The sequence below is a fragment of the Vombatus ursinus genome, unplaced genomic scaffold (genome assembly GCF_900497805.2).
Source record: "Vombatus ursinus unplaced genomic scaffold, bare-nosed wombat genome assembly UNPS02014770.1, whole genome shotgun sequence".
Lineage (NCBI taxonomy): Eukaryota > Metazoa > Chordata > Mammalia > Diprotodontia > Vombatidae > Vombatus > Vombatus ursinus.
The window spans coordinates 12949806-12962196 of NW_020954548.1; the positions used below are offsets into that span (position 1 = coordinate 12949806).

At 36.4% G+C, this 12391-nt stretch overlaps 1 protein-coding gene across 1 annotated transcript in view; it reads left to right on the plus strand.

Moving 5' to 3' along the window:
* Positions 1–824: 824 nt before the first annotated feature.
* BNC2 (basonuclin 2) overlaps positions 825–12391 on the plus strand; it is a 320122-nt gene continuing 308555 nt past the window's right edge. The window contains exon 1 of the mRNA XM_027863030.1: positions 825–1072. Coding sequence (XP_027718831.1) covers positions 1070–1072 — 3 coding nt within the window. The 5' untranslated portion in view covers positions 825–1069. The remainder of the gene's footprint in view (positions 1073–12391) is intronic.

Sequence of the window (12391 nt, forward strand, 5' to 3'; positions counted from 1 at the left end):
GTGTTGTATGTGTGCATGTGTTTCTAAAGAAAATATAAATTAAATGCTACGAGAATTCAAAAGCACTGTCAGCTTTGATAAGTAGTCCCCTAAGCGAACTGTTTTGTCAGTAATCATAACCTAATTACTGAATGCAAATGTAAAGTTTTTTTTTTTTAAATTTTAAGAAAGGGGAAAAAAAGCATCTCTATATTTAAGCATACAACTTTGAGTAGTGGTAATAATAATTTAAAAAGGCTCTTGGCAATAAGCCAAGTGCCTGTTGAGACAGAGCAGCAAATTAGTGGAACGCTGGACTTGCTTACCTAGTGTTGTGACTTCAGAAGTTCCAAAGTGACACATGCATCACAAGCCTATCACAATGCTAGGGGGTGGGGGGTCAGGGGTCATGGTTAAGAGCAGGGTGTTGCTGGATAAGGTTGAGGAAGCAGAGGTGGCCCCTCTGTGCTCTGTGTGTGGGTCTGTGTACTCCTTTCCCGTCAAAGCTGGCCCAGCACAGCCAAAAGAGCGGTTCCTTGGCAAAGCTTAATGGCGAGATGATGTAGTCTGTTGTGACTAGTGCATTCCTTTCAGGTTAAACTAGGGAAATGGCATTGTGTTAAAATTCCAAGTCGCATGAATGTTTTATTGCCACAAGTGCATTTAGCCCTCAAGGGGAGTGTGTGTGGCGGTGAGTGGGGAAGAAGGGGGGGGGGGTGGGTGACTTAGAGACTCAGGAACTATCAGAAGAACACTTCCCTTGGAAAATTTTACCCACCAGCGTGAAGCTGATTTGCTGTGATAGTCACTTAGAAGGGTTTCGCTTTTCCTAAACTGTGGCTGTTTAAAGTCTCGCAGTCTGGACAATTAACAGCTGAAGAAAATATGACAAGACACACGCAAAGAGGTTGGGAGATAGAGAGAAGGAATGCGCCAGAACGGAGCTGAGTTGCCTTCTTGTGTAAACTGCCAGATGAACCCCCCTCCCCCATCCTCCTTCCCTCCTTCCCAGAGCTGTGTTTTGCTGTCTGCTGAAGGCCAGGAGTGATCTGTTAACTGTACACCACTGACTGGGAGGCCAAAGCAGCTCATGGTACTGTATGTTACCATTACTACTCCCTCATTCCTTTTTACATTTTTTAACCATCTCTTTATAATAATGGTTTATTTTAGGGAGAGAGAGATACAGTTTAGGAATCAAAGAACTGACTCGGGAAAAAAAAACAAACTTGAATTTGCTACTTTGGGGGTGGAAATGAGGGTCATTCAGATGAACCTAAACAGAACCATCTAATTTAGTTGCAGCCAAAGAGTTCTAGTGTGATTTAAAAAAAAAAAAGAGAGAAAAAAAAGCAGGCATTCTAGAAATAGGACAGTTTAAGAGATGCAAGTCATGTGGGTGTGTGGTCCTTGTAAAGGAACTTTGTTGTGAAACCACATTAGCATTTTCATGTTTTTAGGATTTTTCAGACCTTGAGATTGTTCCTGGAGACATTACATAATGGTTTTTTCCCTCCTCCCCAAATGCAATTTTACCAGTTTTCACCATGTTCTTATATATATGTACATGGGATGTTCAATCTATGTGCCTCTGTTAAATGCTAGGACTTGTTTGTGATTTATCTGTTTTTTGTGATGTTTATGTGAAATATGTAGTTACTTCTTAATGCAAAGGAGGAAAAAAGTAGTTCTGGGTACTGAAATTTAATGCTTTGTAGTTTTTTAGGCTAGACATCAGGAACATAACATACTAAATACAATTTTACCCTCCTGTTCCAAATTGCACGTGTACTGCCGTGTGTTATATTTATACCATTCAAAATAAGGAGATAGATAAAAGTTTTCAGGTGGCATACATTTATACTTCTCAAAGATTCTGGCATTTATTTTTTCATGAAATAGATGTGAAAATTTAGGCTATCTTGGCTTAAGTATTCCTTAAAATACTCCTGAACTTGTTTGATTTTTAGTCTTGAATTACCTTCTCTGTCTTTCCATCTTCAAATTTGCATTCTTATTTTATATACAGATCAATGTACTTGTCTGTTGTTTTTTTAAAAAGTATTTAAGAATATTATGTTGATATCTAAAAAAAGACATACTGATTGTAATAAAAACAATTTTAAAGCAGGTTACAGAATGGACCTTTTCCATTGATGAAAAATAAGATTATTTAAAAAAATAGATATCAGAGTCAAAAATGTTATGCAATGTTAGTCCAAGTTGAGAATACAAACCATAATAGAAAAATAAATAGGCAGCAAGTCTGCATGCTCTGTTTTTGATGAAGAAAAATTAAGAATGATTCACAAAGATTTGAATAAATGATTTATTCGTTTCTATAAAAAAGTATGATTTTGTCAGATAAACATAACTTTTATCTGATTAGTGTTATGTTTATGGTGGTTTCAACAATTATATCGACAAAGTCTATGGAAGGTCATAAACTCAACAGCAATCAGCTCTATCTGAAATCACAATTCATATTGACTTTGCCCTTCCAATTTTAGATGAGCTCATTAACATCTTCCCTAGATGTTAAAGTAGATCTACTTTCAACCCTTTTCTTTTCCTGTTCTACCTAATTGAGTGTGTATGAATAGAAGCTTTATTTTTCCAATTTAAAAGTCACAAATTTTAGAATATGATTTTTCTTGGAACAATTAAAACTTATGTGCTACCATTTTTCATTGCTTTTTATTATGTACCTAATTCCTAACTAATAGAACAATTAGATAATTGGACCCAATTAAAATAAAACTGTGGAGTGGATTATTTTGAGAAATATATGTTGCCATCCCATTCACAGAAATAGCAGATTGTAGATTTCTTAGTTGTTAGCAACTCCTTCTATTCTCTTAGAATTCTAAAGAGATACCCAGTGAATTCCAAAGCCACTATTCCAGGAAGAAGCAAGTACATTTCTTTGTGATGTATTTTCCAAAGTAAACTTCTTATTGTTAAACATATTCATTAGATTAATATGTTCTTGAGATGATATTTGTGAAAGGCTTAGCACATAGTAGGTTCTATGTAAATGATTATTTCCTTTTCTTCTTTAAAAATAAAGTTGTTGTTTACTAACATATATTCCTTAAGTTCTTGCTACTATTTGGGTTAACTCACATATCTCTTTTTTTTTTCTCCTATTGATGAAAAATTCAGTCCACTGAAAAATAACTTATATAGCTGGAGAAAAGTCAATGAGATGAAATTTTTTTTTCATTCCAGAAGCATTAAAATATTCATTGAAGTATACGTAGCATTGGTTAATGGTAAGAATGCCATTGTGGATGAACCTTTTTGGAGTGTGTCTACTAGACTACCAACTGGTAACAATTTTGCCTCCCAAACATGAGTCAGACTGTGAGCTCCATGAGGGCACGGACCGCTGACTTATTTAAGTTTTGTACCTCTCTCGTTGGTTTGTACATTAATGTTTAATACATGCTTTTTAAATGATTGGATGAATGAATGAATACTGTGATGGCAATAAGGACTACACTGATAAAAAAAATTTTGGTTAAAATTATGGCTAACAAGGTTAACGTAGACAACCCAGGAAAAATGGCAAATTAAAGACCCTTTCATTGTCAGTGCTAGTTTAGCTACTTAAACTTAATTTAGACTAACTACCTTCATTACTATTATTGATGTTTGACAAAAGATGACACTGTCACTTCCATGGAGCCTTGTTTCTCAGATTTTTTTCCAATCTCCTCTCAACTGAATTTGTCTTATAGTTATTTAAAGTTATTCTTCAGGGTTAGTTAGGATCCTTCCTTTTTTTAAGGAGTACACAGTAAATATTTGTCCTGTAGTTCTAATTTGGTAGAGTAGTTGATTTAAAGTCTGTGGACCTAAATTTGAGTCTTAATTCCACCTCATGATGAAAATTGGGTAAGTTAATAGGCCTCTCAGCACCTCAGTTTTCCACATCTATATAATGGGGATAGAAGTACTTACTAAAATCTTCCCTGCCATACAAGGTTATTTTGGGAATAATAGTATGATGTAGAGAACTTGGGTTTTAATAGCCAGCTCTGTTATTTAATACTGATATGACCTTGAGAAGTTCATTTTCATCTTTGGGTCTCAGATCCCTCACCTGTACATTGAAGTTGGACTAGATAATCTCTTCAAATCCTTTCCTGATCTTTCTTTTCTATAGTAAATGAGGCAATATATAATGCACATTTTGCAGTTACCAAGCCATACATGAATGAGTTACTGAAATGGATGTTATTTTAATTAGAGTATAAGAATAATGATTAAGAAACTTGGGTGCAGCTTCTACTTGTACCCAGAATGGTGAGATGCCCAGTGTCTCAATTTCTTTATCTATAGCTTGAAGGTCAGTGTCTGTTTCTGTATCCCATGGAGGGAATTGGCTGAAAGTTGCTATATGAAATGATACTTTGATACTCACATGTGATATCCCAGAAAAAAACAATCTGTTTGGTGTTGGAGGTGCAAAAGGGACTATATAAATTCTACCATTCCAGTTGTGATTACTTCATGTATCTTTTCACATGGAAATATTCAGGAAACAGATTTTGTTTAATATAACAATGAAATTACCTGATTGTGGGAAAAGCCTGAAAAACCAAAGCACATTTTTGTGGCTAACTGCAGTCTGAGTCTACTAATTTATACAGACTATACCCCCAGTTGAAAAAATTAAAAACAGTTCTTAGAGTGTACATAATTGTATAGCACATCTGTAAATCATATTTTAACTGCAAGGATAGAGAATATGGGAGGTTTAACCCTTAAACCATGTTAATGCCTATGACATTCTTTTTTAAAGTAGATAAAAGGATGTTCAAGCTAATTAACAGGCACTGTAGCTTTGTATGCCATCTTTTCACAGTCTACAAGTTTGGAGGTAAAACAGACATAGGAGTTCACTATAGCTGTTGAATTTAAGTTTAGATTTTGCTTAGTATTTATTGGGAATTGGGGCCATCAAAGATCCTCTTCTTGACATTTTTTGCTGGAAGTTAATAAGCCTTAGTCTACCTTACTTTCATTTGGCCCCTGTTCCTAAAAGTGTATCACAGTGTCCTTCATATTTTGCATCAAAAAATATCTGACCCTTTTAGATAAAAATACTAGAACCAATCTTGCAGAAGTTTATTTCCTGTACAAGTAAAATGAGGGTGGAGAGAAATTTCTTCTCTCACTCTTCACTGAGAATCAATCATTGAGCAGCATAATTCTAAAATCTTATGTGGCTTTTGGGCACTTTATGAACCTTTTTATGATAAGCCTGAAGCAAAGGCACTGATTGAATTAATACATTTTCATGAATAGCATTTCTTTTATATTCTCCTCCCCATATGATGCATCCTTTTTGTTAAGGAACTTCTCCTTTTCTGCATATAGTATTTATGTCACATGTGTGTGATGTCATTTCATCACTATCTACTTTAGGAGAAACCTCGTGAGAGCTTATTTTAAAAAGAAGAAAAAAATTAATATGTTCCTGGAAAGTCAAATGTCTTTAAAAAGAAATTCTCTACTTTGTACACCTCCCTGATTTTGAACTCATTGTGAGAGTGGATGGCTCTCCCTTAGGTGTTTACTGTGTTCTGCAGTGAACTGAAACTGATCTCTAAGTCATAGTCATCAGTTTAGGGTAAACGGTTTGGACTGGATGGAACTAGGAAGATCCACGGTCAAGTTCCACCTTTGACTCATAAAGGCGTTCTAATACTGAGTGAGTTATTGAAACTCTCAGTGCTCTAGATAACTGTCAGACTACAGATTGCAGACAAGGTTGCAGCCTGCATTGAAAAAGGGAATTTTCTTGTTTAAGAGTTGCTTATACTAATAAAATCACAGGTCCACCCTTTATCAGTCACTGGGCACACAAAGCCAATCGATTTTCAAAGATTGAGTTATGATTTTATGGTCTTTAGAGAAATAGAGGAGTGTATATATTTTATTTGAACTTCCTGGCTATCATGGTCTAGTTTTGATTTTTTTATGTGTGTTGATGCTGGTGGTGGTGGTATTGTTTGATCATTTTCTTCTAACTTCCAAAGATTCGTGATTTCACAGATATTAGTACTTTTTCCAGGCCACTAACTGACTAAATGTGACTTTGGGCAAATCACCTAACTTCCTTGGACCTCAGTTTTTCTGTCTTTCAGTTAAGATGATCCTGTGTTTTTAAACATGTGTCAGTATACATCCTGGTCCATCTTTGTTAGCTGGAAAGGCTTAGATTCGGAACCTGATGATGGACTGTGTGTCTTGTTATCAAAGAACCAGCCACACTAAGTTTAGAATGGCTCACATTAAACAGTTGGCAACCAGATGATGGATTTTCTTTTTTTTAGCCCTAGTAATTCATGATTACTAATATATAGAGTGCCATGATCTGGATCAATGGATAGAATACATCAGTGAAATCACAGATCTTTGGAAGTTGGAGGAAAATAATGTAACAGTTCCAGCATTACAATACCCATAAGGATCAAATGAGCTAAGAAAATTTAAAATCACAATTCAAATACAGTATAATGTGGGAGCTTTTTGTCCATTCATTAATTCCTTCTATTTGTCTCATTTTTAATCTGTCCTAATCTTCTTACTCCTTCCCCTGTACCTGCAAACATGATCAAGTTTTCTTCATCTCTAAAAATCCTTCATTTGTCTCTGTCATTCCTTTTGGAGATCATACTGTATCTCTTCTCCCTTTCACAGCCAGAATCCTAGAAAGGATCATTTTTACTCATTGCTTTCACTACGTCACTTCACAGTTGCTTAACAGTTCTTAGAAATCTGTCCTCTGCACCCAGTATTACCAGTGATCTCTTAACTGATAAATACAATGACCATTTCTCATTGTTTATCTTTTTTGAACTCCATATTCAGCTTTGCTTTCACCTCTTCCTCTTGAATGCTTTTTTCTTCCTTTCCTTCCATGACATTGCTTTCTCTTCATTCTCCTACATGAGACAACTCCTTTGAGATGTTCTTTGCTGTATCACCAATTTCCCTCTTGCTTACTATATCAGCTTTTTTCCAAGTCTCTGTCCATGATCTTTTTCTCAGTGCTTTCTCCCTTGGGCGTCTCATCAACTGTCATGGCTTCAATTATTATCTCTGTGTGCATAATTTCAAAATCTGTATATCCAGCCTGAATCTCTCTCCTTAATTTCATCACATGTCACTAAATGCTTACTAGATATCTCCACCTAAGTGCCTCCTTAGGCAACTCAAATTCAGCATATCCCAAGTGGAACTCCTGCTTTTCCTCAAAACCATCCTTTCTTCAAATTTTACCATTTTTGTTGACAACACCACCATCCCTCTACTCGACTAGGTTTGAAGTCTTGGGATAATTTTTGAGTGCACTCTCTCATCCCCCACATCCAATGAGTTGACAAGTCTTTTTAACTCTATTTTTTCAACATCTCTCCTATTTGCCCCTTATCTCTCTAATCATACCACTTTGTCCTCATCATCTCTAGCCTGGGCTTTTGTAATAGCTAACTAATTGATCCATCTGCCTACAGTTTCTCTCTTCTTCACTGGCTATCTTTTAAAGAGTTGCCAAGTTGATATTACTGAAACACAAATCTGAACCCCTCTCACCAATTCAAAAATCTTCAGTGAGTCTCTTTGAAACTTCTAGGATGATATACAAAAAAGATTTCAGCATGGCATTTAAAATCCTTGAAAGTCTGTCTCTTACCTATCTTTCCTGTTACTTCATATGATTCCCCTTCACACACTCTCCATTCAGTCCTGCTACCTGATCCCCATAGGACATGTTCGATCTCTTGCCTTTTGCACAAGTGATCAACCCATCCCCACCTCACCCCTTCTCTGGAAAACTCTCTCACTTTAGCTGCCTTTCAGGATTCCTTCTTTCTTTCAAAGAACAGTTCAGATGACATCTGGAGACTGTTCTAATTTTGTCTAGCAAAATCAGCATTCTCTCCCTCTTGAAATTACTTTGTATATAGTTGTGTAAGTTTTATCTCTTCCTTCCTCTTCACCCCCATTGAATATATATACTCCTGAGGGTAGAACTTCTTATCTTTGTATCCCCACTGCCTTGTACACAGTAGTCTCTAATGAATACTTATTTGGTTCATTTTGATTGTTGAATTATTATTATTATTGTTATTTGGTGAGGCAATTGGGGTTAAGTGACTTGTCCAGGGTCACACAAATAGTAAGTGTAAAATGTCTGAGGCCATATTTGAATTCAGGTCCTCCTGACTCCAAGGCTGGTGCTCTGTCTCTTTTGTTACCTACCTGTCCCTTGAATTATTATTATTATGAATTTAGAACTACGGACAAGTCACTGTCTTTGGACATTGATATCTTCATTAATGAAATTAAATGGTTAGACTAGAGGGTCTCCAACATCCCATCTTATGATCATAATCTGGCAATGTTACTTATGCATTGAAGAGATTTTTAAGCATCTACTCTGTGGAAGGCACTGTGCAAAACTTTGATTTTGCAGGGTTGAAAGACATTCACAAATAATTGACATAAGGTAATATGTGATGTGTCTTAGAAGTGTCACTGAAGATTTTTAAACAAGGAGAAGGATGAATCAAGTCTGGTTTCCTAGCATGAATCCTTCATTGGAGTATAGGATGGGTTAGAAAAGAAAAATAATGAAGAAAGGAAAACTGGTAATACAGCTATTACGATCATCCCTATGTGAGTTAATGAGATCCTGAACTAGGGTGGTGGTAAACTGAAATGGAAAGGGATGGGTGTGAAAGTTTTCAAAAGAAAGAATTAACAGGATTTGTTGGGTAGATTGAGTGGGAGCAAGATACAGAGACTAGGTGAAATCTTGGTTGATGTTGAAGTTTCCAGTTGGAAAGCTAGAATATAACAGAATTAGGATCAAATGATAGGAGATAATGAAATCTGTTTCCGACATGTTAGGTTTCTTGTGTTGTCAGAATATCCAAACAGAAATATTCAGTAGGTAGCTGGAAGAATCTGATAGCATGAAAAAGAGCCCTGGCTACTATCCTCAAGTCCTAGCTTCAGCACTTTGTAGGAAAGTAACTTTTTCTCTCTTAACCTCAATGCTGTCATATATAAAATGAGCATAATAACAGTTGTATTATAGACCTCATCAGGTCTGGGATAGGGATACCTGTGATTTCACTGATATGAGGTTGGTACTTCTCTACAACTTTTTTGTCTTAGAAAGTTGTCTAGGGCACTTAGAGTTTAAGTGACTCACCCTGAGTCACACTGTCATTATGTGACAGCAGCAGAATTTGAACTCTGTTCTTTCTATGTCAGAACTGTCTCTCTAAACCTGAAAGCACTATACAAATATGAATTTTTTTTTGTTATTAATAATAAGAGGAATAAGAAAAATGAGCCTTTAACTTGGGAGAGAAGTTGAGACTTTAAAGACAAGAAATGTAGAAGGCATTCCACAGAGCTAACTATGATGGCGGGTGTGGGGTGGGGGAGGAAACAAGCATTTATTAAGTGCCTACTGTGTGCCAGGCACAGATAAGCTCTTTACAAATATTATCTTATTTGATCCTCACAACAACTCTGTGATGTAGGTGCTATTATTATGATCCTCATTTTACAGCTGAAGAAACTAAGGCAGACAGTGTTTAAGGGCCTTGCTGAAGGCCACAGTAAGTGTCTGAGGCCTGATTTGTATTTAAGTTTTCCTGATTCCAGGTCCAGAGTTCTATCTACTGTGCCACTCAGCTGCATCTAATGATGAAAATAGTAAAAGTTGGTGAGTTCATCAAGGAGGATAGTGAATATATAGTGAGATGAAAGAAAATATTTTGTGTGAGGATTGTGTGAATTTAGTAATGATCTGACTAGATTTATGTTATGTATGATGGCAAAGTTCTAAATATATCAATAGATATTTTCTTTTCTTTTTTTTTTTTTTTTTTGGCTAGGCAGTGGGATTAAGTGACTTGCCCAGGTCATACAGCTAGTAAGTGTTATGTGTCTGAGGCCACATTTGAACTCAGGTCCTCCTGTATCCAGGGCTGGTGCTCTGTCCACTGCGCCACCTAGCTGCCCCCAATAGATATTTTCTACATTAATAAAATACCCTTCCCATCTCCTTGCTTTAGCAGTTTTATTTAAAGTATAATAATTGTTTGTTTTTTTGGAGTGGTGGTGATGATGGTAGTGGTAGTGGTGGTAGAGAATTACCCTTTAAAATAAAGTCCCTAAGGAAAACACAAAAAAGTATCCTGAAATTTACTCCTTCACTAGTCTTCCTGAGAAAGTGAATAAGAAAGAAAATATTATTGGTTGAACAGTTTTTGTTGTTGTTGTTGTTGTTTACCTCTTGTGTTTCTGGTCTAGTAGATGACTATTACTGAATCTCAGTTGGCCTCAATTAGAGGAGTGAACATGGAATGGGTTGGGGGTGGGTGGGAGTGGGTGGAGCTATGCATTAAAAACTAACTGCACATGCTTCTCTACATTTCCTTTTTTTTTTTTTTTTTTGGTCTTGGGGGCCTCAGCAGGCTTTGGGGGAAATTGTGCAATGCTAACTATGACTTGTGTTTGGATCTAACAAGTAGAGTATTAGGAGGGAGTCTTATTCCTCCTCCTCTATAATGCCAATGTTCAAGCTTCACATACAAAGAAAACCATGTTGATTCATTGATCTCCTTCTGAATGTTACATTATGGGTTTTGGCAGCATGGTAATGGCTCCCTCGACTCCGGTGTTTACAGCGATATGAATTCCTCTGGTCTGGCGGCACAATTTGTGGCCTGCTTTCAGGCCCAGTCTCCATTGTGAGCCTAACTCATGTCAAGTGAGGGCTGTCTGCTTGTCTGGAAGAAATCACCTCTCTAGAAAAGCACTTAGATCTAATAATTAGCATCCACTCTGTTTTTATCACTTGAACCAAATATGGTTCCTTATTACTCTTTTTGTGTGGTTTTAGTATGGGTGGTCAGGCAACTTTGTTTCTCTTGGTGTTTCTCTATACAAAGATTGCCTCCTTTTTCTCTCTTACACTTAAACATACATACAGAATAACAATCTCCTTACTCTTCCATTTTCTGTCTGTTTCATCCCTTTATCTCTCCCATTCTCACTTTTTTTATCCCATTATTTTTTATACCTTTCTCCTTCCATCTTCTCCCTTTGTTAAATCTTTACATATAAAAGAACCATTTACTAAGTATAAATTTGCCCCATATCATTTTGTAGCTCTGATGGACTAAAATAAACTCATTTTAATAAAGATTATTTGAATACCTGATATGTCCAATAATAATATATTTATTTAGCACCTTAAAGTTTTCAAAGTGATTTATGTACTTTATTTCTTTTGAGTCTTACAATAACCCTGTGAGGTAGGTACTACAAGTATTTTTATCTCCATTTTATAGATGAGGAAATTCTGGCTCAGGAAGGTTGAGGGGTGTATCTATTGTCATACAGCTAATAAGTGTCTGAGAGGGCATTTGAACCCAGGTTTCCCTAACTTTAAATTCAGTACTCATTCCACTGGACCACTTTGCCAGTTACTTTGTGCGTTACGAAAAGTTGAGTCAGACGTAAATCTCTTCTAAAGGAATAAAATTCCAGGAAAGGGTGATTCTCTAGGTACAGGATTAATTAGAAATGCATCGAAAGGCCAAAACTTGGTAATGACATATGTCTCTACAAGCTCCATCACCTACCTCTCCACCAAATAACAAAGGCAAATGGATAAGTATTTATATAGTACCTACTATGTGCTAGTCACTGAGCTATAGCCCTGAGAGATAGGTTCTATTATTATTCCCATTTTACAGTTGAGGAAACCGAGGCAAACAGAGGTTAAGTGACTTTTCCAGGGTCACACAACTGGTAGGTATCTAAGGCTGGATTTGACCTCAGGTCCTCCTGACTCTAGGCCCAGACCTCTACCCGGTCTGCCATCTAGCTGCCTTAAATAAAGAAACCAGTCACTTAATACTCAGCATACTTCAGGAACCTCTATTTAGTTTGCTCTTCTTTTGTTGAAATCATCTTCCTTTAAAAAAAAAAAAAGAAAAAAAAAAACTTCTATGGACACCAAAGGACCAAAGCTGAACTGGAATAAGCCCAAGTTGCCTCATTCAACATGTCCTTGATAGCTTTAAAATGCCTTCACTTTGAATCATAAGGTTAATGTCTCTGTCTCCAAATCATTTCCGTGTAAGTGCTTTGCCAGCATATCTGGAGCTGGGAGATACCACTGTTTATGAAGTGGCTTGCTTATTTGGCTTAATCTCATCCCCCACCTCCTTGCTGGACCTTTCCCAGTATATCACCTATGCACTGAGCCTAACCTGTGTTTCACAAACTATGTTTCATATGAGTAAGGGACCCATGAAAACATTTTTGTAGTATTATTTCCTTCTTAAATATAGAATCATCTATGTAT